This window comes from Phoca vitulina, unplaced genomic scaffold, assembly GCF_004348235.1.
Source record: "Phoca vitulina isolate PV1807 unplaced genomic scaffold, GSC_HSeal_1.0 scaffold87, whole genome shotgun sequence".
NCBI classification, from domain to species: Eukaryota; Metazoa; Chordata; class Mammalia; order Carnivora; family Phocidae; genus Phoca; species Phoca vitulina.
In genome coordinates, this window is record NW_022589790.1 from 1,450,997 (window position 1) to 1,475,725 (window position 24,729).

The following is a 24,729-nucleotide window of genomic DNA, read 5'->3' on the forward strand; positions in this document are numbered from 1 at the left end:
CCTGCACCCACAGCGCCCCTGGTCTGTCCCCAATGTGGCCTGCACCCGCAGCGCCCCCGGTCTGTCCCCAGTGGAGCCGCGGGGATTCTTTTTCTTGAACAGCTTTATTGGCATATAATTCACATACCATACAAGTCACCCACTTAAAGTGTCGTCAGTGGCTTTGAATATATTCTCAGAGTTGTGCAGCCATCACCACAGTCAGCACGGGACATTTTCATCACCCCCAGAAGACCCCTCACTCATCCAGTGTCACCCCTCCATTCCTCCCTCCCCCGCAGCCCTAGGCAACCACTAGCCTCCTTCCTGTCCCTGGATTTGCCTGTTTCCACAGGCATTTCATAGAGATGGAATCCTGCACTCTCCGGTTCTCCATCAGTGATTCTTCGATGTCTTCACTCAGATCGTGTCTGTCCTCGGCTCAGAACCCCACAGCGGCCCCATGTCATTCATCTTAGGAGACGGCATCCTTGCAGTCTCCGAGGCGCTGCGCCATCTGGCCCTTTGCCGCCGTGTACCCGCTGCCTGCTCTTTTCCTGCTGTCCCGCTCACTCCGGCCTCCTGGCCCCGCACGGGCCCTTCCTCCTGCCTCCAGTGCTCCCACGGCTCCCCCCTCACCTCTTCCAAGGCTTTGCTCACACGGCCCCTTTCAGGGACATGTCGCCCGGCCGCTGGAGTATTTTGGGCTGGCCACAGGACTCCCAGTCTCCCTGCTCTTCCTTCTTGCTCCTCACGGCACTCGGGCGTCAGCACACTCTGTACGTTACTTCTCCGCTAGAGCGGGAGCCCCCTAGGCGGGGGGTGGCATGCAGCTGGCGGGCACGTCCCGGGAACAGTCCGGGGGTGTGGGAGGCCCTCAGTCAGCGGCTGGGTGGTGGTGGTGGGGGTGATCCGTGCGCACCAGAGGGCAACAGCTGGGACCCTGCTCCACGGAGAAGTGTCAGCACGTTCTGGGGCACCAGAGCTGCCTCCTGAAACTCCTCCGTGGCCTCCTTCAGGGCTTCGGAGGCACATCCATGCGCCCCACTCAGATGGAACTGCCCCGGCTTCTTCCAGGCCACCAGCAGCCCGGCTGTTTGCAGAGCCTGCGGGCTGTTTGCAGAGCCTGCGGCGTCACCAAGGTCTAAGAACAAGGCCCTTCCCCTGTGACCTAGAACTGTCTGCAGCGCCATCCTTAGAACCTGAGACCACAGGGCCAGGTAGATGTCTCTAAGGCCTACCAGCTGATTCTCTTTGGCGTCTGGCTGATTTCCACTGGGCCTGGGCTTGGCACACTTGGCAAAACTCAGACACACACAGGTGGGCACTTGGTTCCACAGGCACAAGGATGTTGTCAGTTTCATACACCCAAGTGCTTCATGGTGTCCCGTGAGGTGGGGAGGCTTGTTTTTTTTCCTCTTCAGTTCATCCTTCATTCCGGCACGCACAGACCTTCACACTGGGCCAGACTGATGGCCCGAGGATGAATCCAACACATGCTTTCCTTCAGGAGCTCATGACTTTATAATCCACGTGGTCCGTGTTTTAACAGAAGAAAGTACAGGATGCTGTGAGAGTCTAGAAAAGAGAGCGACTTGCTCTGTTTGCAGGGGTGAGGAGCTGGGGTATGGAGCGGAGTTTGGAAGACGGGATGGGAGTTTGCCAGAAAGGGCAGGCAGGGGCAAAGCAAGCAGCGTTTTCTGGGACCCCAGCTGCAGCACAGGGACACCGCGGGTCTCCTGGGCGGGGCACAGATGTGTGGGGTGACAGGCCTATCAGTGGGCCCTGGCTGGTGAGGGTCACACTCCTGGGGAGGCCTGGGTTAGTCCGGGCAGTGCTGCAGGGTCTGACGTGCTGAGGTCTGTAAGGAGGCTGCTGCTGGCTGGTTGGAGGTGATGAGGTGTGACCCCATCACGGACCGTGGAGAGGGGGCGGATTTTAGGGAACAGGGTAGGAAGTGCTAGCATTTGATAACTCCCAGGATGTGGGGGGAAATAGGCAGGTCGTTGACATTTTCCAGGATTGGGGAAGGGAAAAGTGAGGAGCTTGTCTGGGGCTGTTGGCACGGAAGTGTCCCTGGACGCCCCGAGGAGAGTTGTGGGCAGCTGGGGGGTGGGTCTGGAGCCTGGAGGATGATGCAGGCTGCAGAGGGGCATGTGTCTGCCGGCCCATGCGTGGTCCTGGAGGTAGGGCGGCAGGTGTGGAGGGAGGAGGGAGGAGTGAGTGTGAAGCCCCGGAGGATGCCTGGCCCTCTGTGGTGAGCAGACAGACTGGGGCGTGGACGAGCTGGAGTCTGTGGGGCTCCGTGTCCCGTGGGGATCTGGCCTTGCTCACTTTCTGAGCATCACCATGCAGAGCTGGCAGACTCCCCCTGGGGCTTCCCACCTGGGTGACGTGATGCAGTGTGTTCAGAATTCCAGGCTGAGCAGGGGTCAAGACCCATGGTGCTGGGGCTGTGCGTGGGATGGTGATGTCCTGGGTGCCTGCTGGGGATGTCTCTGTGGCAGACAGCAGGAATGGAGTCTGGCCGCCCCGAGCCAGAGTGGAATTACTGGGAGGACAGAGTCAGCGGGGAGGCAGAAGCTGGTCTGGGGAAGGACCTGGAAGAGTCCCAGCGGCAGGAGGGGCTGGACAGCTGTGAGTGGGCAATGATGATCCCGCAGCTTTTCTCCTGCCCCGCCTGGCTCAGGGCCCCGCACCCAGTGAGGGAGGGGCTGATTGCTTAGAAGAGGGCTGTGTGCACGTGAGGGACAGGGATTGCTGGGATCGGAGTCGGGGAGCTGCTCCAGGAAGGGGGGCCCTGGGCACTGCGTAGTCCCCCAACCTTGGTGCCTGGTTCTCGTCCCCTGCTCAGCCCCAGGGGTCTCTGCGTGAGACATGTGTGCATACACGAGTGTGTGCATGCGCATGAACAGCATGCACAGCCGCAGACTCGGATATGCAAGAGAGGCCTGGCTCACTCTCGTTTTTGGAGAGCCCCAGTGTATTAAAGAACACAGGGTGCTGCACAGGCGCGTGAGTCGTGGTACGTGTTACGTACGCGTGTGAGATAAAGTCCTGTCTCACACCAGACAGAAACACGAGGCTCCAACACCCGCCAAGTCCACAGTCTCCGGCAGGTGGGCTCCTGAGATGGGCCTGCCTTCCCTTCCACGCCTCGCTCGCTCTGTGCGCCTGGGGCAGAATGTCAAAGGTGCGTGCCTGGTCTATATTTAAGGCCAGGTCTCCCTCTGGTCTCTGCAGGGGCAGGCCCCGGAGTATGCACGTGCAATGACCCCCTCAAGACCTGCTCATACTTGTCACAGCTGGACCCAGGGGAGCATTTCGGGGTCAACACCCCGTGAGCACCCAGGGCTGGGTGAGCCCTTGCCATACCGGCTGGCCCCGTGAGGGCCACGCTAGACTTTCTAGTCATTCTACTGCCCACGAACCTGCCCACAGGGACCTCCTCCTAAGCCACTTAATCCTGCGATGTATTTCCTCCGACAGGCCGGCCCATCGATCGGCACTCTCAGAGGTTTGATTACAGTGCTTTCTAACAAAGTCAAAAGCAGATTTCCACGGGAGGTTTATAGTTAAGTAATTGCGGTGCTCGGTGTTGTGTGCCAAAGCGCAGGAATGTATGGCATAGGGATGTCAAGAGAAAAGGTCACAAAATTAAGTAAGAAAGAACGAAGGTGAGCATTAGCTAGTGAGGCTGGGAAGCTCCCAGCTGCCTGGAGAGGGTGCGAAAGGGGAGTTGGACAAGTGAGCCATTTCACGCTTAATTACAGTTTCCCACAAAGTACTTAGGGAGCGAGGGTGCGCTCTGAACTTGGACAATTAACGTAATTAAACATTCATGGTGCCTGCGGCCCATTTCCTGCCTGGGGATGTCTTTGGAAGCAGAAGTGATTCTTTCTTCTTGGAGGTGATTTCAAGAGCAGCCAGGGAGCGGTGTTTCTTGAAGGGCTGGGCCTTGGGGGACGCGCCCCTGAGCCTCAAGCATGGGCAAGACCCCTCAAAAGAGTTTTTGCTGGGAACAGCTAGAGGCCCAGGCCAAGGGGGCAAGAAGCAGGGGTCTGGTGTTTGTGGCCCATTCCCATATTTTGGGCAGTTCCAAGCCATCTGAGTCTGAGTCTCTGACTGTCACCTCCTTTCCCTCGATTCTCTGGCGAGGCCCTTAAGGCCCCCTCGCTTTTCCTGAGCTTCCTCTGTTTTATGTGCACTGAACACATACCCTGTGGGTCCCTGTGCCTGTTTGTCAGACAGGGAAACTGAGGCCCCGAGAGGGAGAGTGGCTTGACCCTGTCTCACGTGGGAAGCGGCCTTGCCGGTGTCAGAACGCAGAGCGACTCTCAGGTGTCGGGGGGGGGGGGGAGCAGGGATCCTGCTGGCGTGGCCGAGCTTATCCAGGGTCAGCGCTCACCACTGAGACTTCCGTCCAGGCTCTGAGTCTGAGCACTCATCTGGGAAGGGCTATGAGGATTTCTGGTTGGATGGTTGTAGACAGTGAGGGCACCGCCCCTGGGGTGCTCCTGTGGATGCTCAGGATCGGACTGGCAGGGTGGTGAACGCCAGCTAGGTTTGGCTGTTTGGGATCATGCCAGTGCCAAGCGCAGGGCCAGCAGACCCAGACACGTCTGGGGGCTGCTCCACGTGTGGGCACGTTTGCTGCTCTGGGAGGCATCAGATGGACACATGTAAGGCGGTGGCTGCACTGGGTTGCGAGCCAGGTCCTGGGCAGGGCCTCGTCCCGTCTGAGCCAGGCTGGCCTTACGCTGGGGGGGGGGGGGGCGGTGCAGAGAGCCGTGGCCCATCCTGCTGGAGGCCTTGGGTTGTGGCGAGGCGGCCCCCATCTGGCCTCCCTGGCTGGACAGGACAGAATAGCAAGATCCCGGGAATGTGCAGGCGTTAGGAATGATGCTCATAACTTTCTATTCACCTGTTTGCAGTTGCTTTGATGTCCTTCCCCTTATGCATCCCGGAAGGCAAACCCCAAGGCTGCCATTAACCTCATACACCCAGGACCCCCAGACCACCCTCCAGCCCGGCCCTCTCTCTACGCCCCAGACACCTTGTACCCGCGTGCCTTGTGGACGTCCGTCTTCGGGGTCCCCACAGCAGCATCGTGCCCAACGTGCCCCAGAGGGCCTCCCCTCCTCCATGCGCCATCGCCTGGGGTCCCCCCGAGGGAGGGGCTTCCCAGGGTGACGGGGTGCCCGGCTCTGTCTCCCCACTTCCTGCATCACTACAGTGATGGTGACACTGCCCCTCAGCCCTCTGTGTGCTCGTCTTGCTGCGTCTGCCCCTCTGCCCCGTCCTGCTGCCACATCCCCCTCCTCACAGAAGTGGGGGCTGCTCTGAAGAACAGACTGAGCCACCTCTCTCCCCCTGTCTTCAGTGCGAGGATCTTCCACATGGTGTGAGCTCCAGTGGCCTCTGCCCCTGACCTCCCCTCCCCTTGGCCCTCTGTGCCACACCCTGCTTGCGGCTCCCTCGCTCACTTCTGTCAGCATGTGCCCCTGATTCACACATTTGTATTTTGACAATCCTGACACACGTATTTCTTTTTTGTTGTTTTTTAAGTATTTCTTTTATTAAATAACAAAAGGGAATCTTTTATTAGGAATCTTTTCTTACCTGTAAAAGCTGCTTAGTTTTCTTTTTTGAGAACTGTCCATTTATACCATTGCCCATTTTCCTTTGGAATTGCTGGGCTGTTTCTTGTTGATTTGAAGGAGCACTTTACATATTAAGGACATGTCCTCTGTGTGCACATAATGTTTGGAGGGCCCGTGGCTGTATGTGGGCCTGGGGCAAGACCCCCAAGAGAGAGGAGGGGCCGGGGTACACCGAGTGTTTGTTGCTGTGGGGGTGACCAGTGAGTGTTACTTGGGTCTCCATGTGAGGATCTCACGATGAATCATAGCCACCAGCAGCTGGCTTCTAGAAGAAAGGGACACAGGGAAACAGTAGGCATGAGCTGCAGCTGAGGAAGTTTCAGATACTGTGGGGCTGCAGATCGGCAGCTGTCTCTGGTTTGTCAGGACCGATGGTCCCACAGGCTCCCAGGAAGGTAGGAGGACAGTGCTCGGGAAATGGGCGTGCTGAGCAGGGCGCCAAGGTTGTAGATTGACCTGGGAAAGCCTTGGGCTGGTTTCACCAGGCAGCCCAGCACTCCCATTATTACGGAACTGCTTTCCTGTATCTAAAGATCAGAGGCTTCACGCGCAAATCCAGATTTTGGACTTCTTTACAAAGATAAGTCCCAGCCACACGGACCTGTACCCCTCCTAGGCAGTGCTGCCCACCCGAACTCTCCGGCATGCCCAGGGCCTGCCGTGGCCCCGTGGCCCTGGCCCGAGGCCACATTCCCACATGGCTTTTTCTTATGGAAGTGAAGAGTGGAAAAATAAAAGATAAGCCAAGAGGGCACCACACATTTCAAGGAAAAATGGGGGAGAACATATTTCTTTCTGGAAAGGTGGACCATTTCCCTATGTTTCATAGTAAACAAGGTCAGAGAGAGAAAGGGGAGGACATCACGAAACGCACCCAGCCTCGCCACCTGTCCCTGCGGCCACCGAGTCTGTGCAGTTGGCACCATGGGCATCCCGAAGGCCACGGAGGCCCCAGCGAGGGTTGCTCTGGCATCACGCTTGGCCCGTGCTCAGACCCGGGGGCACAGTGTCACGTGGCGCCTGCAGGTGGGGGTGGGTGCCGGCAGCCACGGCAACAGCCCTCCCGGGGGGGGAGACGGAGAGGTGAGTAGCATCAGCCAGACCCCCTGGCTGCCTTCGTGCGCCGCCCCGGTAAACCATGGCCAGGAAGGCAGCAGCCGCACCTTCCTGAGTGTCTGCCCACAGCCGCTGCAGCCAAGACAGTACTTGGCGTGGCTGCTTCCACGCCTGCAGCCTCCCCTGCCCTCCCGGCCTCAGTCTCCTCCTCAGTGGCACAGGGATAACAGTTGCTTTCCGCTCAGCACCGGGTGCTCTGGGCCCCCGTTTACTGATTTATTTTGTCAAGCCCCATGTGGGTGTCTGGGGATGTGGAGAGGAGCCAAAGGCGGCCTCGGTCTTGCAGGCAGGAATTCACGGTGGAGGTGGTTTGTGTGAGCGTGAGCGTGGGCTTACGTGTGCACGTGTGCGTGTGAGCACGTCAGCAAGTTTGTGATAGTGACACTGCACAGATCGCTGCTGTGGGGGTCACGCGGCCTGGGGCCTTGCTCGTGGTTGGTACTGACATACTTCACGAATGAATGAATGAATGGAAACGAAGGGTTTCCATTTGGCCTGTGCAGGGGGCAAGGGATCAGGAATTGTCCCAAACAGGAGGGAAGTTGGGGCTGGACTTCGGAGGGGCAGGACTTGCCAGGCAGATAGCGGGTGGCAGGCCGGGGGGCCCCGTGGAGGCCGGTCCTGCCCCACGGAGCAGTGTGCAGAGGCCTCAGCTGGGGGAGAAGCCAGCCGGCTAGGCAGGCGGGTGGACCGCGTCTGGGTCACGCAGGGTCTCAGTGTCCGACTCGGTGGTGCAGGAGACGGGAGCAGCAAGCCCCATCCGCACGAGTCCCCGGGTGGCTGTGGACACTGCATGCACAGCAGTGATGGCAGCCCCAGGGCCCTCGCAGGGCCAGGCGGGAGCTGTGCGGTCCACGAGCTGGCGAGCGCGGACCCAGAGCTGCGAGTCATCTGCTCTGTGTCTCAGGGCACACCTGGCCGAGTCACATCTGCTTTAAACCCAGGAAAGAAAACCCCAGACCTTTTAAAGCAGAACGTGATGATTTTTGTCATCCCTGCCTGCCCAGCCGCCTGGCCTGTCCTCTGGAGCCCTTGGGCTGTCCGCAACGGCCGGGGGCCTGGTGAGCTGGCTCTGCGCCATCCTGTCTACGGGAAGGGCAGCCCTCAGGTGGCCGCGGATCGGGGCTTGGAGTGCACCCCCCCGCCCCCAGTTTGTTAGGAAAGGCCCTTGTGAGGCTGTGTCATGGATTAAATTTACAGCATTCAGCACTTGCTCTGATTTCTCATTTCCTCCCCTCTCTAATGGGGCTGATCAAATTAAGCCCTGTCAACAGTGTGGGCTGACAGGAGGCTGGTGCTGTGTGGGGAACGTAGCGGGAGTGCCTTGGTGGCACACTCCACGTCTCTGGGGAGCCGGGACCCCTTCCCTCCTCAGGGCCTGTAGGCTGTGGCCTTCCAAGGCAGGAAGGATTGTGGGAGAGGGACGTGTGGGGTCCACCAGGGCTAGTCGTCGTCCCCCCAGGACACCAGCCCCCTGGCTTCTGAACCCACCGAGCTCACACAAGAAGACAGACAGGATGAAACCCCATATCCGTGGGCCTGGACGATGTGCCTGGGGGGCAGCTTCCTTCATGTGCCGTCTACCTTGTCTGCGCCTCGGGTCCAGAAAGGGAGGTTCCCGGCAGTCCCCTCCTGTGCCTCCTCTGTGGAAGACAGAGAAAGGCCAGAAAAACAGAAGGGAAGGCAGGGCCTGCCTGACATGCCCTGGGAGAGAGGGCAGGGGGCTGGGGCGCTCCGGGCTCCCGCACCCGGCAGGACTCGGCAGGGGACTTGGCAAGAGGAGTCCCTCCCCTGTGGAGCTATGGGCTGAGCCAAGGTGTCCACCCTGCCGGTGTCCCCCTGCGCACTCCATGGACTGTCAGTCAAGATGCTGTTCTCTCAAGGCCCCCCCACTGTAGCCCCTTGTGCCCCCGCATCAGTGGAGAGGGCCAGGGGATAGTCCCTAGTTACGTCTGCTCCTTCAGCGGGCTCCGGACAGGGACAGACATGAGGAGCAGTGGTCAGTGGGCCGTCTCTGCTGGTAGAAATCCTGCCCCCTTCGACTTGCCCCGGATGGGGTCTTTGGGATCTTCCGGTCCATTTTCCTGTCTGCTCCACTGCCGGGTTTTAACAAAGTGGAAGGGACCTGTGCATGCGCACCTCCCAGGGCGTGCACTTGTGAGCAGAGTCTTTGTGAAGGGGAAGGGCACTCCCAGCCCTTGGGGCTGTGCAGGGCACCGATGTGCGCAGTGGCCCTGAAACTGGACCCTCAGTGTCTCCCTCCTCCCGTCCAGCATGTCACGGAGAGCATTGAAAATTCCAGCTCGTAGCAAGACAGCAGTAATACAAGGCTCGAGGCCCGCGGGGTGCTGAGTGGGGTGAAACACTCTCGATTCTCCGGGTCCTTGCTAGAGTCCCACACCTCGGGGCTGAAAGTGGACAGGGTGAGGCAGAACGGGGTCTGCAGGCTCATGGTGGGCGTGGATCTGGGATGAGGTCCCCAGCTTGGTGGGGGTCCCCTGACCCTTAGAGCAGCCTGTTATCTACTGGCCCCAGTGCAGCTGGCTCTGAGTGACCCCATCTGAGGCCCGTGCAGTGGGCTGAGTAGGATTCTGCAGTCAGACGTCTTCCCTGCCGCCCCCTGCCACTGTGAGGCCGTGGGTTCGGGTGTGACCCTCTCAAGCGTGCTCCTCCATCTGCATGAGAGAGAGTCCCTTCTTGACCCCCGGGGCAGCAGAGGAGAGTAAATAGGGATGTCTGTAAAGCCTGGTGCTCCGTGTTGCTGATGCTCTCTTCACTGTCAGCGGTGGGGCCTTTCCCCATCCTGCCGCTGATGAGGGCGTCTGGAGAGCTCTTCCTCTTAAGAGGTGGCTTGGTGGTACGGCACGGCCCATCCTGCACAGCCGCCCTGAGCTCTGGCATCAACTGGGAGAAGCCATGGGTCTTGGCCCTATCCCTTCCATGGGATTGGGCTCCGGGTGGGGCCAGGAGGGGTGCGGGGAGTGGTGGGGGAGCAGGGGACCGTCCCTGGGCTGGGGGAGGGGGCTCGGGCAGGCAGCTGTGATTTCGTGCATCTTGATCGTGGCCTGGCCAGAGAGGGCCTCTGGCGGGGCTGGGCAGCATCCTACCCCTCCTGCATGCATGTTGGCACTGAGCCCTTCCTAAAGCACTGGGACCCCTCCCTGTGTCGTTCTCACCCACTCTGCGTGACATGGGGCTCAGCACAGGAATCTGAGGTTGACAGCTGAAGAGAAATGCCTTGGAACTTGGATTTGGAGAATCTGAAGACCAACGAGGAGCCGGTTCCTGGGGAGGCATGAGCTAGGGCCAAGGCAGAGGGGGCGGGGGCAGGTGCAGGGACCCCGAGGGTGAGGAGGGAGCAGACTTTGTGGGCCGGGGAGCAGGCCCTCCTCTTGGCTGGGGCCTGGGTGCACGCAGGTGCCATGGCTTGAGGTGGGGGGGTGCAGCTGGAGGTGTGGGTGTGGAGGTGCTCAGTCCTGGAATTCTGTGTGGGGTGCCTGAGGGCCTTCCCGGGAGTGATGCCCAGGAGGCTGCCGGATGTCCAAGTCCAGGACTCAGGAGCATGAAGGGAGTTGGTGATGGGATTTCCCTGCCTCTGACACGCTTGTACAAGATGTGCATGGGGGTGGGGAGCTGCCAGGCCCGTGGCCCCCGACATTGGCCATCAACATCCCACTCGCCAGTCTCCCACTTCCCCCACAGTGAAAACGGAATCCCAGGGAATCCTCCCTTCTGTTGGGACCTGTGGGTGTCTGTGTTTTGTTCTGAAGTTCACAGTAAATATTTTCATTAAGCGATCTGCCAGTCTCTCCATTGTATCCTGCCATCTGGCCGCCGTGTGCTGGGGAGTGGCAGTGAGGAGGTAACTCGGGGCTAGCTCCCCTTCCCGCGGCTGAGTGCCCACAGAGAGGACGTGCTGTGCCCTGGAGACTACAGCCGGTCCCAGGGACCTGCCCTGCAGGGGCTGTGCACGGGAGCTCGCCAAGGCAGTAGGCTTTCAGCTCCCGGACCCCAGGGACCTGATTGCTGAAGGAGCCCTCGTGCACCCCTGGGGGGTAGATGGGCTTCAGGAGCTGGCAGGAGGGTAGTGCGGGGCGAGCGGGCCAGTGTGGAGGAGCCTAGGCCGTGTGGCTGGTGTGAGGCTACAGAGCTGGGCGGGGGGCGTTTGGGGCCGTCTGCATGAAGGCTGCAGACGGTGGGCCCCTCAAGCTGGGGCCTGCCGGTATTTGCCCCAGGAGACTGGGCTGGTGCTCTTGCTTTGGTCCTAGTGCTGCTGCAGGGAGCCTGGGAAGGGCTCAGGGCTCCTGGTCATTCGGCAGGGTCCTGCTGGCTTGGGCCCAACCTTGGTGGCCTCAACACCGCTGCCAAGGTCTCTGGGGCATCTGGCAGGTCCTCTCACTGCCCAAGGACACGTATCTGTGGGGGCCAAACCAGAGCTTGGCCCTTTCTCTTGGCCACATACGTTAAATCCACAGTGGACTTCCCCTGTCCCCACTCTGTCTGTGCTGGGCTCCCTCCAAAAGGGGGAGGTGCAAGAGAGTAGCACCATCCGATGCTCATTGTCTGAGGGCGTGTGGCCACAACATCAAACAACGGTGTCTAGCTTACTTTTGACGGTGCATGTGATTACACATGTGCGTGTAGGGCGGTGCATTTTAGGATTTTTGTGGCTACAAGAGACAGAAATCCAAATGAACCGACCCAGAGTTGGAAAGCCCAGGAATGTGAAGGCTTCAGACATGGCTGGATTCAGGACCTAAATGGTGTCGCCTGTTCTCTTCATTTCTGCTTGGCATCAGGGTTCACTGGCTCGCCTGGGCCATGTGGGTGCTCCCGGGGTAGGGGCTCCACGGGTTTGGCTCCCCCTGAGCCATGTGGCCTGGGAGTGGCAAGGGTGGTTCCTCAAAGGGAAATCAAGGAGCAGTACCTAAAGGAGAAGCAGGCTGCCATGTGGTACAACCCAGGTGGCTCTGTAATCTCCAGCTGGGCAGGTGGGTGCCAGGTGGGCCCGGATAGTCCACGTCCACCGCCGAGGAGCCTCCCCCGCTGCCCTATACCCTGGGAGGGCACGTTCTGGGGATAGTCCCCGATGGAGAAGCCAAGAGAAATTTCTTTTCTCTTCTCTGGAGCTGCCATTTCTGACCTGAAACTCTGGAAAAGTAAGCAGGCCTGGGACTTGAGGCAATCTATGGACCTTCCAGCCCTCGTCTCTGAGAGTCCTAGCAGCTGTTACAGATGCGGCCCTGATGAACAAGCACTGAGGGGCCGGCTCAGCCCCAGGGGCCCCTCCCATGTCTCTCCTCCACCTCAAGTCATAAAAAAGACACTGGATGAGCTGCGCCTGCCGGCATTGCAAAAAATTAATTCCGATTTGGTCATAAAGTTATAAAGGGCTGGGATGAAATAATCCTAATGAGCTTCTTTTAATAAAGCTCACCAGTGGGGCCCTGTGCTGATGGCCCCCTCGGGGCTGAGCCTGCTTTCTGCTTCCCAGAGCCTCCAAAGAGCCTGCCTGCCTCCAAGCAGGCCTTTTGCTGTGTCCTGATTATGCTTCTACATAAACATATTTTATCTTAATGATCATCTTTAGGGGAATTTGCAGTCACAGAGGGCTTGTCTTGAGGTTGTTAACAAATGGAGGGGATGACTTTCCTCCTGATGACCTCCCCTGGGTGGGGGTGCCAGCATGCTCCTCGGGGCTCCAGGCTGCTGGTGCCCAGGACTGTGGTCCCCTGGGCCTGGCCTGCCACTCATGCTGGGGCCTGGTGTTTGCAGCAGGAGGGCTGGGCTGGTGCTCTGGCCTTGGTCTAGCTCTGTTAAGTATCATTCTCCTCTTATTCGGAACACTGCCAACAGTCCTGCTCATCTGGATTTGAGCTTTGGGGACTCCTGAGCCCTGGGGAAGGGAGAGATATTGGATCTCATCCACGTGCCTGATGGGTGGGCAGCAGCAGGTCCCCCAGTGAGCATGCCACCCACCTGCATGCTTGCCCAGAAGAGGCCAGGGCAATTCTGGACGGGGGGGGGACCTGGAACGCACACTGGCCTTGGCCTTGGAGTCTGGAGGCTGCCCAGCACTGAGATCATAAAAAAGCATTTAGCTGAATTTTCTTCTAGCACTTTTGGGACTTCATTTTCACCATCCTGGGCTACCAATCCACCTGGAATTTGTTTTTGCTTATCATCTGAGGCCAGGATTTGATCTTTTCCTCCACCTATGACCAGTTGTCCCAGCATCATTAAAAAAAAAGAAACCACCTCTCTGTACAACGGGCTCGCTCCCATCTCCTTCCCCGCTGTGGGGAGCGACCATGCTGAGGTGATCAAACGGTATCCTTCGGTCGTTGTCTATTTTTGCAGAATCAGGGTTGCTCCTGCTTGGGCGTGGATGTGTCTAACTGGCCCAAACGGCGCTGCATTGTGCATCCCACTGTTTCTTACTTTCTGCACTTGGCACTCTGTCTCCAAGACCCCTCTGTCGTGTATGTGGATGTCAAACCTCTGACCTCCACGTAGCACTGGGTGGGGTGCACCTGCCACATTCTGCCCCTCCTCATGCCCTCCGATGACAGTCCCCTTGCCTCTGATTCTCCAAAACCTGCCCAAACAATGGTGCCATTGCTTCCTTAAGGACCTGTGCGGGCATGCCCATCTGCACGCCTTGTCCAGGGCAGTGAAAAATGGGCGCTCCAAGGAGGGGCCTGGGATATCCTGTAGCTATCCTGTGTCTTTATGTCATAGACAAGAGCGAAATTACTGGCCACCAGGGGCTCTTACGCATAATTGACTGAATGGTACCAGAATGTCCATGCCTGCTCCACCCCCACCAGTTACCAACCCCGGCATTCAACCTGCTACCCTCTCATTTACTAATTTTGTTTACTATTTTATTTTTTAATGGGCTACTTACAGTTTGCATATAAATGAATATCAAGAGTGATTAATATTACAGCAGAGGGCAAGCACACACCAGCTGTGCAAGGAGAGGGCAGCACTGTCCCCGCTGGACAAAGGGTCCAGGAGGAGGTGAGAACAGTCTCAGGTCGTGGTCTCACTTCTCCTTCTGTGGGAGCTGACAAGGCCCCTTCTGGGGAAGTTGCAAGCAAGGTCACGAGTGAGTCTTGGGAAACATGGGGCTCTTCACACTTGGGCGCTTAGCAAGACTGAGGTGTGGACCAGGCACCGGACATGTGGCAGGAGTACGGCCAGAGGGAAGGGGCTGCCTCCTGCTCTCAGGGAAACGCTGAGAACTTCTATGGGGGATATGCGTCCCCTCAGCAGAGCATCAGGGGAGAGACCCTCGGGGGCACATGGTCAAGACAAGCCAAGTCCTGGTGAGAATCTGGGCCAAGCCGTCCTGGGCGTTCTGTCCTTGGTTTAAGAAGATGGCCTGATGGAAGTGGGGGTTCTTCATGATGACCGTCTGTCTCCGGGGTCACCTCGCTGCAGGATGGCTCAGCTCCCTCCATGCAGAGCTGCCATCCTGGGAGTGCTCCATCATCCTCCAAGGGAGTCCCTCCCCATCTCTTGTGTTGGGTCTCCCTGTTTCCCATCTTCCACTTCCTTGAAGGAGTGCATCTTTCAGTAGCTTCTTGAGAAGGAGTGTCGAACAGATAAAACTTTAGAGAGCTTACACGTCTGGAAATGTCTTTATTCCACTTTCTTGATGGAGAATTTGGGTATAGGATTCTAGTTGAGTCTTGCTTCAGACTTCCAAAGGCTTTGCTCTGTTGTTTTCCTCTTTGAATTTGGGGAAGTCTGAAGCCATTCGGATTCCTGTGCTCTTTTCATCCCTCTGTAACTGCCTCCCCAGGTTACCTCCAGTTCTCTGTGACAGCCTGCAGAATCTTCTCTGTGTTCTGGAATACCATGACGCTGTGCCATGGTGCGGGTCTACTTTCATCTACGGTGCTGGGTACTAGCTGGGCCCTTACACCTCCCTGTTGTGAGAAGTTCTTTTGATTTATTTCATGACTTCTTTCCTTCTCTGTTTTCCCTTTTCTGTCTTTATGAAGCTTCTGTTGTATGGATGATACACCTCCAGTCTGGTCCTCTACTTTTCTTGACTTTTTTCCCTGATTATTCAAGTCTCTTTGTCTCATTGTTTTACTGGCTGGGGGATTTCTCAACTTTATCTTCCCAGTCCTTCCACCAAGTTTATCATTTCTACTGAAATGGTTTTAATCTCAAAGTACCCTTTCTATTGTTTCCATCCTATCCTTGTTTAATGGATGTAATATCTTCTCCTAGCTCTCTTCTCAGAGGTTACTGACGGTAGATTTCCCCCCACCTTCCTGTATGGTCTCTTTTTCCTCCACTTTCCTCCTGTTGAGTTGTTTGCTTCATCTTGGCCTCCATCTGCCACGTTTGGGGCTTCCCCAGGAGAGCTGGTGATCCCTGGCTGTCCGTTCATGTGTGAGGTTGGGCAACAGAAGTGGGTGGGAGCCTGATGCATGTAGGCACGGCCAACCATGGACTGCGATACTACCTTTTGGTCTTTGGTTGACCAGATTCCCTAGAGAAGACCCCTCCCAATGTCCTGTTTCGGGGGGAAAGGCCTGACCTCCAGCATTCTGGGGATGAATTATGGGAGGGGGCTAGTGCCTCAGCATTGATTTAGTCTTCCTGGTTTTAGTTTGGTGCCTCTGCTCTCAACCACACCTGGTACCTGCAGCCCAGAGACCTTCTTTTCCACCTTTCCGAGAGAGAACAAGCTTCCAGACCAATGCCAGTGTTAGTTATCGGGGCTGTTTCTGGGGCACAGTGTGTGGGCAGGGGATTTGGCATCAGCCACCAACTAGTCCCACTTATTTCAATCCGCCCTTCACTCCCACTTCCAGAAGCGCTTGGTGCCTCTGGTGGATTTTATGACACAGACTGGGAGAGTCTCTTGGTTCTCCTCATTGCCAGCTTGGGGTTCAACTTTCTCAGATATACGAAGTCCATTACTATGAGACCATCTTCTTTCCAGCCTCCAACAGTTCTGTTAGATTTTCCTCAGCTGCTCTCCTTGTCCTTGTAGCCTTGTGATTTAAAAAAAAAAATCACTTTACCAAAGTTGTAATGGGGTTCCAGTAAGGAACTAAATTAGATGCATGTTTTCAATCTCTCATCTTACCCAGAAGTCCCTCCTATGCTTGGATCTGTGTTGGGATTTTGTATTCAGTACCATTTTTTAAAAAGATTTTTATTTATTTATTTGAGAGAGAGAGAGAATGAGCACGAGTGGGGAGGAGGGGCACAGGGAGAGGGAGAAGCAGGCTCCCCGCTGAGCAGGGAGCCCAACACAGGACCCTGGGATCATGACCTTAGCTGAAGGCAGACGCTCAATGGACTGAGCCACCCAGGCGCCCCATGTATTCAGTACCATTGATCTATCTCTCCTGACACCAGTGTCACTATGTACTAACTAATGTTTTGTAATATTAAACATACAAACAATGTAAACATATTTTGTAATATGTTCATTAATTTGAAAGGTAAGTACCTCCCTGTTACTATTATTTTTCCAGATCTTTAAGATTTTTCTGGTTATTCTCTCATATATAGTCTTCCAGTTACATCTTAGAGTTATGTTTTTGGGTTTTCATAATTCCTTGATGGAGACCGTGTTGAATCTGTAGACTGATTTGGAGGAGAATCACTTTGTTATTTTGTTGGGTTTTTGTAATTCTTTGATGGAGATTGTGTTAAATTTGTACACGGATTTGGAGGAGACTCTGCTTGCCTTCCAGGATCCCATTGTTGTGTCTCCATTTATTGAGGTCTCCCTTTGTACTTTTGGAGAGTTGTAGACTATGTCATAATACTCTTCGTGTGGTCTTTATACATTCATTCTTTTTGCTTATTCCTAGATATTTCCTGGTGTTTATTGCTATGATTGATAAACCCTTTTCCCCATTCTGTTTCCTAGCTAGAAAGGAAGCTATTGGGCCTTCGCATACCTATTGTACATCAGATGAGAAGCATCTCTTCCCTGTAGGTTTGGTAAAAACTCTCCTATAAAACCTTCTAGGCTTTTCTTTGGCTACTTTCTCAATTTTTTTTCTAAGGTTTATTCCGGTTTCCTAAACTGAGCCGGTGATTAGAATTTCTATCCTTCATGTAATCTAGGCTTATTAAGACTGTATCTTTAATTTCTGGTGTTTGGGGTTTGAGGGCATTTCCTCTTCGTGTTTTCTCTGATTTTATCTCGTGGTGGTGACCGTGGACTTCATTTTTGAGTTTTCTTGCTTGTCCTAATACATAGTCACACTTGGGACTTGTCCCGTGTGTGCTTGGAAAGGGCACGTTTTCGGGTTGCTGGGCTTAAGCACTAGGCCGTCTCAGTCATGCAGATCCCCGACAGCCCTACCTCACGTTTAATCTAATTCATCTATTGTTTTCTGGAATAAATATATAAAAATGCACACAGAACTGCAGTTTGTCTCTTTTTCCTTAGGAAAGAGGTTGAAGCTTTGTTAGGTTCATAAAGTTCCCTGTCTTTGATATCTTCTCAATGCGTTGTTGATCAGTTTATCCCATTAATGCCTTGGATTATATGTTATCTCATAAATATCATTAGGCCTGCTTTTTTGTTATTGTTATTGTTGGCAATTACATGGTACCCCTCTCGTTGCCCCCTTCGTGTTAACTCCCCCTGGGTCATTTTATCTTAGCTTTGTCGTGTGTAAGTAAGTTACGGCTGGATTTTGCACCAGCCCCTCTGCCCGTCCCCTCACCTTTGCTCCTGCCGCCCCTGCCCAGTCTGGCCTCCCTGGCCCTCCTGCACCGACCTCTCCTGCAGGCCCCGCTGCGGGGCGCTGGGCTCCCTCCCGCTGCCTCTCCGCCCTGACTCCTTGCCCTCCCAGCCCTGCCGTGCCTTGTCGGGCACTTGGGAAACTGAGGCACACACAAGACCTCACAGCCCTTGTCTTCCGGGGGGGGCCTCTCTCCAAGGCCCAAGCAGATTCACAAATGAGATTAGAACCGCAAGTGGTGGGGTGTTTTATGAAGGAAGAAACAAGGTGCTTGTCAGGGAGACGTTGGGGGAGGGGAGAGCCTAGTTTAATGAGGATGAAATATGCCTCGTTCCCCTGAGGAGGTGACATTTCAGTTGACACCTGAAGGAGGAGAGGGGGCAGGTCCAGTGAGAAGTGAGGGGATGATGATTCCGTGGGTAGGGGGCAGCAGTCTTCCGTTGTCACTGTGAAGTGTCTTCTCAAGGCTCTGTGCGCCCCATCCCCCCAGAGACATGCAGTCCGCTCTGTGGGGGAGGCAGATGGGACCACGCGTGTCCCTGAGGCCGGTGCAGGGGGGCTGCAGGCCTCCTTCCCTCCGGGCCTTTGGAGGGGCTCCCCCTGGGCCTGGTGGGGAGTGCTAACTTTGGGGAGCAGCAGGAAGGGTGGCCCAGGTCAAGAGGTCAGTGTGGCACAGTCCTGGCTGCGGGATTTGCAAACACACAGGTGCCCTTGAACCTACAAAATCCCTGCCTCCCGCACAAGGCTCCTGAGGCCTTTGCAGAGTCGGGACCCGGTGGGCTCTCTTCTCCAGGCTAAACGTTTATGTTTCTACCAGTTTCCGTTTCCCCAACCCATCCCTCAGGGCTGGTGAAGGGCAGGGACGGCTCTGGGGCTTGTTAACGTGGGCTCCCATGGCCCAGGCTGGGCCCCAGCTCCTCCTTGGCTGTGTGGCTTGTCTAAGTCACTTAATCTTTCTGCTCCTGGGGCTCCTTGATGCTAAAATGGGGACAGAAATGAGGGCAGTGAGCAGCCTTCTCCTCACGGTTGGGATCAGGTGGTTGCTGGCGTGGCAGAGGTTTGTCCCTGAGGCCACCCCCTGATGCGGGGCCTTTGGATGAGCTTGGCCGCTGTGACCCACTGATTCCCCTGGAGGACAGGTGCTTTGGGATTCCCTGGATCCAATTCTGTTTCCCCTTACCCTGTCCTGTCCTTGATTCTCTGAGGCATCTTGCTTGATCCCCTCTGGAGACGGCTCTTGGAAGCTTCTTGCCTTGTCATCCTCTGCCTGAGACATGAGCAACACAAAGCCCCAGCTGCCATGCGAAGGGTCCCCCCAGCACAGGGCATGCTGGGAACTAAAATCCCTATTGTCACCCATTGGAACGATGGGGTCCCGCCACAGACGCCTTCAGTCTGGGGGGCCCCGGCCTGCAGGGATCCAGTCTTCTGTCTGTCATGGATCAGCTGCCCGTGGGGACCAGCAGCTTCTCATGGGGGAGGCCGTGTGCAGAGGGCCACAGGAGCTAGGGTGGTGCTGGCCTCCTGCCTCAGCAGGACATGGGCAGGGCGGACAGCTCGTTATCCTGGCCTGAGTCAGTAGCGAGGGATGGAGCAAAGGGCGGGGTGAGCTCTGTGTCCCTGTGGCTTAGCACATGGGCTGGAGCTCCAGGGGGAGCAGGGGAGAGTGGCAAAGAGCCCACCCCCTGACCCTGAGGGACTGAGAGGAGCAGAGACCCTTAGGCCGGGTGAGCAAGCCAGTGCACACGGACAGGCCCAGAAGGCCAGCCTCGGTGTCAGGGAACTCCTAGGCAGCTGGCCCAGGACCAGACAGGAGCTGGAGCTCCCTGCAGCAGGACTTGGTGTGAGGGACAGGCCTGCGAGGACCGGGGTGTGGTCGGGGTCTCTGCCTGGCCTGGGCTTCAGAACCGAGCCCATTGTCGGGAAACGGAAGAAATAGCCAAGACTGACACGGTGGAAGGAATGTTAGCCTGGCTGCTTGTGTGGCCCTGGGCCTGGGGACTTGGCAGACCCCCCATGTCCTGCCAGGCCTGAGCAGGGCTGAGGCTTCCAGGGGCTGGACTGAAGGGCAGGGCTGTCACCTGCCCCTCTCCTCATCTGCACTTTGACCTTGGGGCATCCCTACAGGGCTTGGGTCTTGGGGGAAGGTGTTCCAGAACATCATGTCCAAGTCACGCCCCCAAATCATCATGATTAAAGTAACAACTAGAACAGTAATAATTACGCTTAGGGTGAAATTGTCATTTCTGTCGCATCTTTAGAACACGTTGCTGTTTTTAATGGACCTGTAACATGAATTGAGCTAAACACTGTGCTTGCTTGGTAAGAAGCAGCTACAGGATGCGTCCCAGCCAACCTGGCATGGTGGCAGCCCCTTCACCCCCCCGCCCCACAGGGAGCATTGGGAGGGGGGCACTGCACGGCAGCTCCCAGGGTTAGGGTCAGGGGCGCACTCTGACGCCTTCAGGGGCCAGGAGGGCAGCGAGGGCAGCAGGCCAGGTGGCCTGGGTACGCGGGCCCTGTGTGTCCTGTCAATCCACAGCCTGGTGTTACCTGCCCATCACCTCCCCTCAACCCCGTGACCCCATGTCCTGATTCCTCAAGAGAAGATGGCTATTCTAGATTTTGTTTAACATGAACTCTCCCAATTTTGAAGCACTGTCAACCAAATACGATATTTTTAAAACACCACGTGGCCCTAACACGTGTCTCTGTGGTCTGGTTTTGCCCCGGGGACCACCCATCAGTGACCCCTGGCTTTGACAGGGGCAGAAGGAAACGTCTAGCCTCTTCCCCAGGGAAGGATTTTTTTTTTTTAGTGGAAATTACCATTTTTCTGCTTCCCAAGGTGGTTCTGAAGGTGAGCTGTCCCTGCTGGTTGGAAATGCAAAGAAGTAAATGTGTAAAAATAGAGTAGCAATTCCTCAAACCCCCTGTCAGGTTTAAGTAGCTGGTGTCTCCTCTGGGAGCGGCACGGCTGGCCCTGAATCATCGTCAGGCAGCCCAGCAGAATGAGCAGCTCTGCACGGGGGCTGTCTGCACGCCTGCCCTCCCGGCCCCCCCCGCCCCTGGAGGGGCCCCATGCGTGTGCGTGTCAGCGCGCCCCGGGGGCGGCAGGGCCGGGGCAAGGGGCATGAGGACCCCCAGGTAGTACGGGAATACAAGCAGCCGCTCAGCCCTGGCCCGACTCAGTCGTTCGTTCTTTCAGAGCCCCCACCCCCGCTTCTGTTTCATCTCCTTCACCCCCCACTCACCCTTCTCGGTGCCTGTCCCGTAGCCAGGTGGCAGCTCCGTGCCTCAGAGAGCTCCTGGCTGAGAGTCAGGTCCGTTAGTCTTTCTGTCCGTGGAGTAGGGACAGCTGTGCACACCACAGAGGCCCGTTTGTCAGGCCTGGCTGCGGAGACCGGGGCGCAGGGCTGAGTGGTGGGGCGGGACCGGAGGGCAGGCTGCCTCGCCTGACTCTGAGCGGCCACGCTGCCTCGACAGGCCCTCTTCTGCCTCCAGCATCTGCCGTGTGCCACTGGGACACGGGGGTCCTGCTCCGTCCGCAGGAGGCAGCAGACGAGAGCCTTCGGGGACAGGTGAGAATTATGCTGGAAGGTGCTTTGTAGAGCAGTGGTGCTGCAGGGGGCATCGACGCCGCCCCCAGCTGCAGGGGCCGCAGGGACCGGACAGCACAGCCCGGGTGGGTGAGGACACGAAGACCGGAGATCTCAGGCCCTTCCCAGGGCAGCTGTCTGAGAATGCCAAGAAGCAGGAGTCCGGGGTCAGGGCCCAGCACAGACGTGGAGACCAGTACAGGGACGTAGAGGGGCTTCCAGAAAGCTTTGGCCCTGGGACTTGGCAGGCAGTGTGGTCTGGGGCTGCTAGCAGTGACAGAGGCCAGCCCGGGCCGCTCAGCTGCCACCCTGAGAGGTGGGGCCAGGGAAGGGCTGTGAGCCTGAGCTCTGGTCCGGGGTGGGCTCCAGGCCCGGTAGGTGGGGGGAAAGGAGAAGAGAGCCGAGGCAGACACCACAGCTGTGCAGACAGCAAGATGACTTTCTGGGGCCCTCCGTTGAGGCCCCTGGGGCCCCCTCCCACACCCCAGGCAGACTGTGAGGGAGCTGTCACCAGAGGGCCCTGGTCTCCTGCACAGTTCAGTCAAGCAACCACCCATCTCCCCGGCTTGTGGCTGGGGGTAGACACGGTTCACCTGGAGAGGGGCACCCATGGGAGGTCTCGACCCTGGAGGGGGGCAGGTAGGCCTGGCCCACAGATGAGGGGCCTTGCTTCAGTGGAGGAAAGTTCTAGAAGGGGAGCTGCCTAGGGAGACGCCGTGGGACACACACTACCAGGGCTGGGCCTCGGTCTCCCTGGTTATAATGTGGTGGCCCTAATGGGGAGACTGGCCCTGTGGCACCTGGGCAGCTCTTCTCGGGTATTCGAGTGTGTAAATGGGTGAAAAGAGCTGGTGTTGGTCATGCCTGCTCCCGGCGGCACGCTCTCAGCCTCTCCATTCATCGCTGGGTGCCAGGCCCGGGCTCGGTGATGGCTGTGGGCTTGGTTTCCATGTTTCTGGGTCTGAGCCCACTTGGCATGCACTCTGCCCTCACAGAATCTCAGTTCGTTCTGTAAAATGGGGACTGTGTGGGTACTGCGTGAGTTTTCACCAAGATGATGGCCAGGCTGGTGCCGAGTTGCACCCACGTGGGGTTTTGCCCTGTTCGGATGTCCCTGGTGAGCCTGGGCTGCCACTTCAGACTGTGTCCTCTGTCCTTCCAGGGGCCCTGCCGGGCAGCCTGGGTAACCTCAGCCGTGCCCTGGGTGTCCTGGAGGAGCGTGTCAGTGGCTCGAGGCGCAGGGCGCGAAGGCATGCTACCGACGGCGACTACAACATCGAGGTCCTGCTGGGCGTGGACGACTCTGTGGTCCAGTTCCACGGGAAGGAGCACGTGCAGAAGTACCTGCTCACGCTCATGAACATTGTAAGTGGGAGCCGGTGGCAGGGCTGGAGCGGTGGGGCTGACGGAGAGGTAACCAGGTCCATGGGCAAGGCCCCCCGGGGCCCCGGTGGAGAGGTAGGTCAGGGGCAAGAGGATGGGAATGAGCCGATGGCTGGGCCGAGAGACCCCTGCCCGCCTGTCCGCCTTCCTCTCTGCCGGCCTTAGGTGAGTCATCGACCTTCCAGAACTCTGCCCTCTCGTCCGCAGAGTGGGGCCGAAGTCCGGTAGGTTTGAGAGCGTGTTCTGTTTTGGAGAGTGTTGTCACACTTAATCTCATCTCATTTTTGAAAAGTACCTTTAATGTAAAAATAATAAAATGTCCTCCTACTGTCACGAGTGACTATGCGCCCGGCCCGTGCTGGACATTTACTACACATCATTGTAGGCAGTCTTCACACTAACTCCACGAGCCTGGTAATTTAAAATCTTGCCTGCCTTGAAAACGTGCACTCTTCCCCAAGCGTTACACTGCCTTCCAGTCCAGCCGAGGGTCCTGCCGAAGGAGAACTATTTTCTATAGTCACACCAACTCTCCTGACACCAGATGTGTGGGTTTTCCGCACCAAGCCCTTCCAACAACTAACTATTTGGGGTTAGCATGGACCCCACGGGGCAAGACTGGCCCCACTTTGGACGCCCCTTACAAATCCCAGCTTGTCACCTGTACGATCGCAGTGGAAGACCCAACCAGCCGTAAATCAAGGGTTCCCATGACCCCCTCCTCAGGTTCATACGTTTGCCGGCACAGTTCGCAGAACTCAGGGAAACCCTCCTTACTACCACTGGTGTATTCTAAAGGATGCAAGTGCAGAACAGTCAAAAGGCAGGGATGCCTGGGGCAAGGCAGGTGGGAGGGGGTTGAGAGCTTCCCTGCCCTCTCTGGGCGCACCAGCCTCCCAGCACCTCGGTGTGCTCACCCAGCTGGAAGCTCACAGAACTCCACTGTTTAGGGGTTTTGTGGAGGTTTTATTGGCCGTGGGTGATTGAACTCAATCCCCAGCTCCTCTTTCTCCCTAGACGCCCTCGGGGTGGGGGCAGGGGGCAGTGCTGGAAGTTCCAACCTTCTGATCACCTGGTGGGTTCCTCTGGCAGCTGGCCCCCCGTCCTGAGCCCAGCAAGAGTCACCTCATCAGCATAAACTCAGGTACGGGTGAAGGGCTGCTCCTGTCACCCCCGTCCCTCGGACATTACAGGGTTTAGGAGGTCTGTGTCAGGAACGGGCGGGGGAGGCAGAGACCAATGTGTGTTTATGATTACTACGTCACACGCGACTTGACTACCTGGTGGGGAGGGTCTCTGTGTCACACATCCCTCGTGCTGCGTGAGCCAGGAGGAGGAAGTCTCAAACTTTCTCTTGGTTTTGCCAGTTAACTTCAGTTTATTCACGTACACCCTTAGGCTCCGACTGTACCCCAGCTTTGGATAATAGGATGGTTTGGTTAGCTTCTTGAAAAGCCTGAGAAATGCAAACAGTCTTAAATTGAAACACATTTTATCATAGCAAAAAAAAAAAAAAAAAAGGCTTTTAGGAGATAAATTGGAGGAGCTGAGGAAAAGTAGTAATTGGGTCAAGTCTTTTTTCCCTGTGGCATCCAGCAAGCGTTTATTGGACGCATGCTTGTCCCAGGGCATGGCTGCCAGCCAGGGGCTCAGGGAGAAGGAGGTATGTCTGCCCCTCTAACTGCCCCTGTAACCTGTGCTCCACCTCCCAGTGTGGTGGGGGAGATGAGGTGCTCTGCTTGGGCATGCGTTGCCCTGACAATTAATACCCCGTAAGGCTGTCTGTCTGTCCTCATTCAGGGCCGTGTACACCTCGGAGAGAGTCCCGGGGGCTGATGGCAGTCACACCCTCTTTGGTGGTCCTGGGGAGGAGGGAGACTGAGGAACCAAGAGTACGTGAGACAGGATGACCTCCCAGGGCAACACTGTCAACAGAACCTCTGTGTGCTGGAGATGCTCACAATTCCGTGCTGCACGATGCAACAGCCACTAGCCAGCCCTCGAGCACTTAAAACGTGGCTGACGTGATGGGAGAACCCAATTTTCATCTCCTTTTATTCTCAATAGAATTTTAAAATTTTAATTAAACGGTTTTCTGACTGTGGTAAAATACATGTAAAATTGATCACCTTCACCATTTTCAAGCGTACCGTTCTGCGGCATGAACTACGTTCCCACTGCCGTGCAAACCATCACCACCGTCCATCCCCGAAATTTTTCATCTTGCAGAGCAGAAACTGTCCCCATTAA

General features: G+C 56.7%; 1 protein-coding gene across 1 annotated transcript in view; it reads left to right on the forward strand.

The window, feature by feature from the left end:
* Nucleotides 1–24,729, forward strand: part of ADAMTS2 (ADAM metallopeptidase with thrombospondin type 1 motif 2) — a 214,447-nt gene that overhangs the window by 104,675 nt on the left and 85,043 nt on the right. The window contains exon 4 of the mRNA XM_032395767.1: nucleotides 22,259–22,461. Coding sequence (XP_032251658.1) covers nucleotides 22,259–22,461 — 203 coding nt within the window. The remainder of the gene's footprint in view (nucleotides 1–22,258; nucleotides 22,462–24,729) is intronic.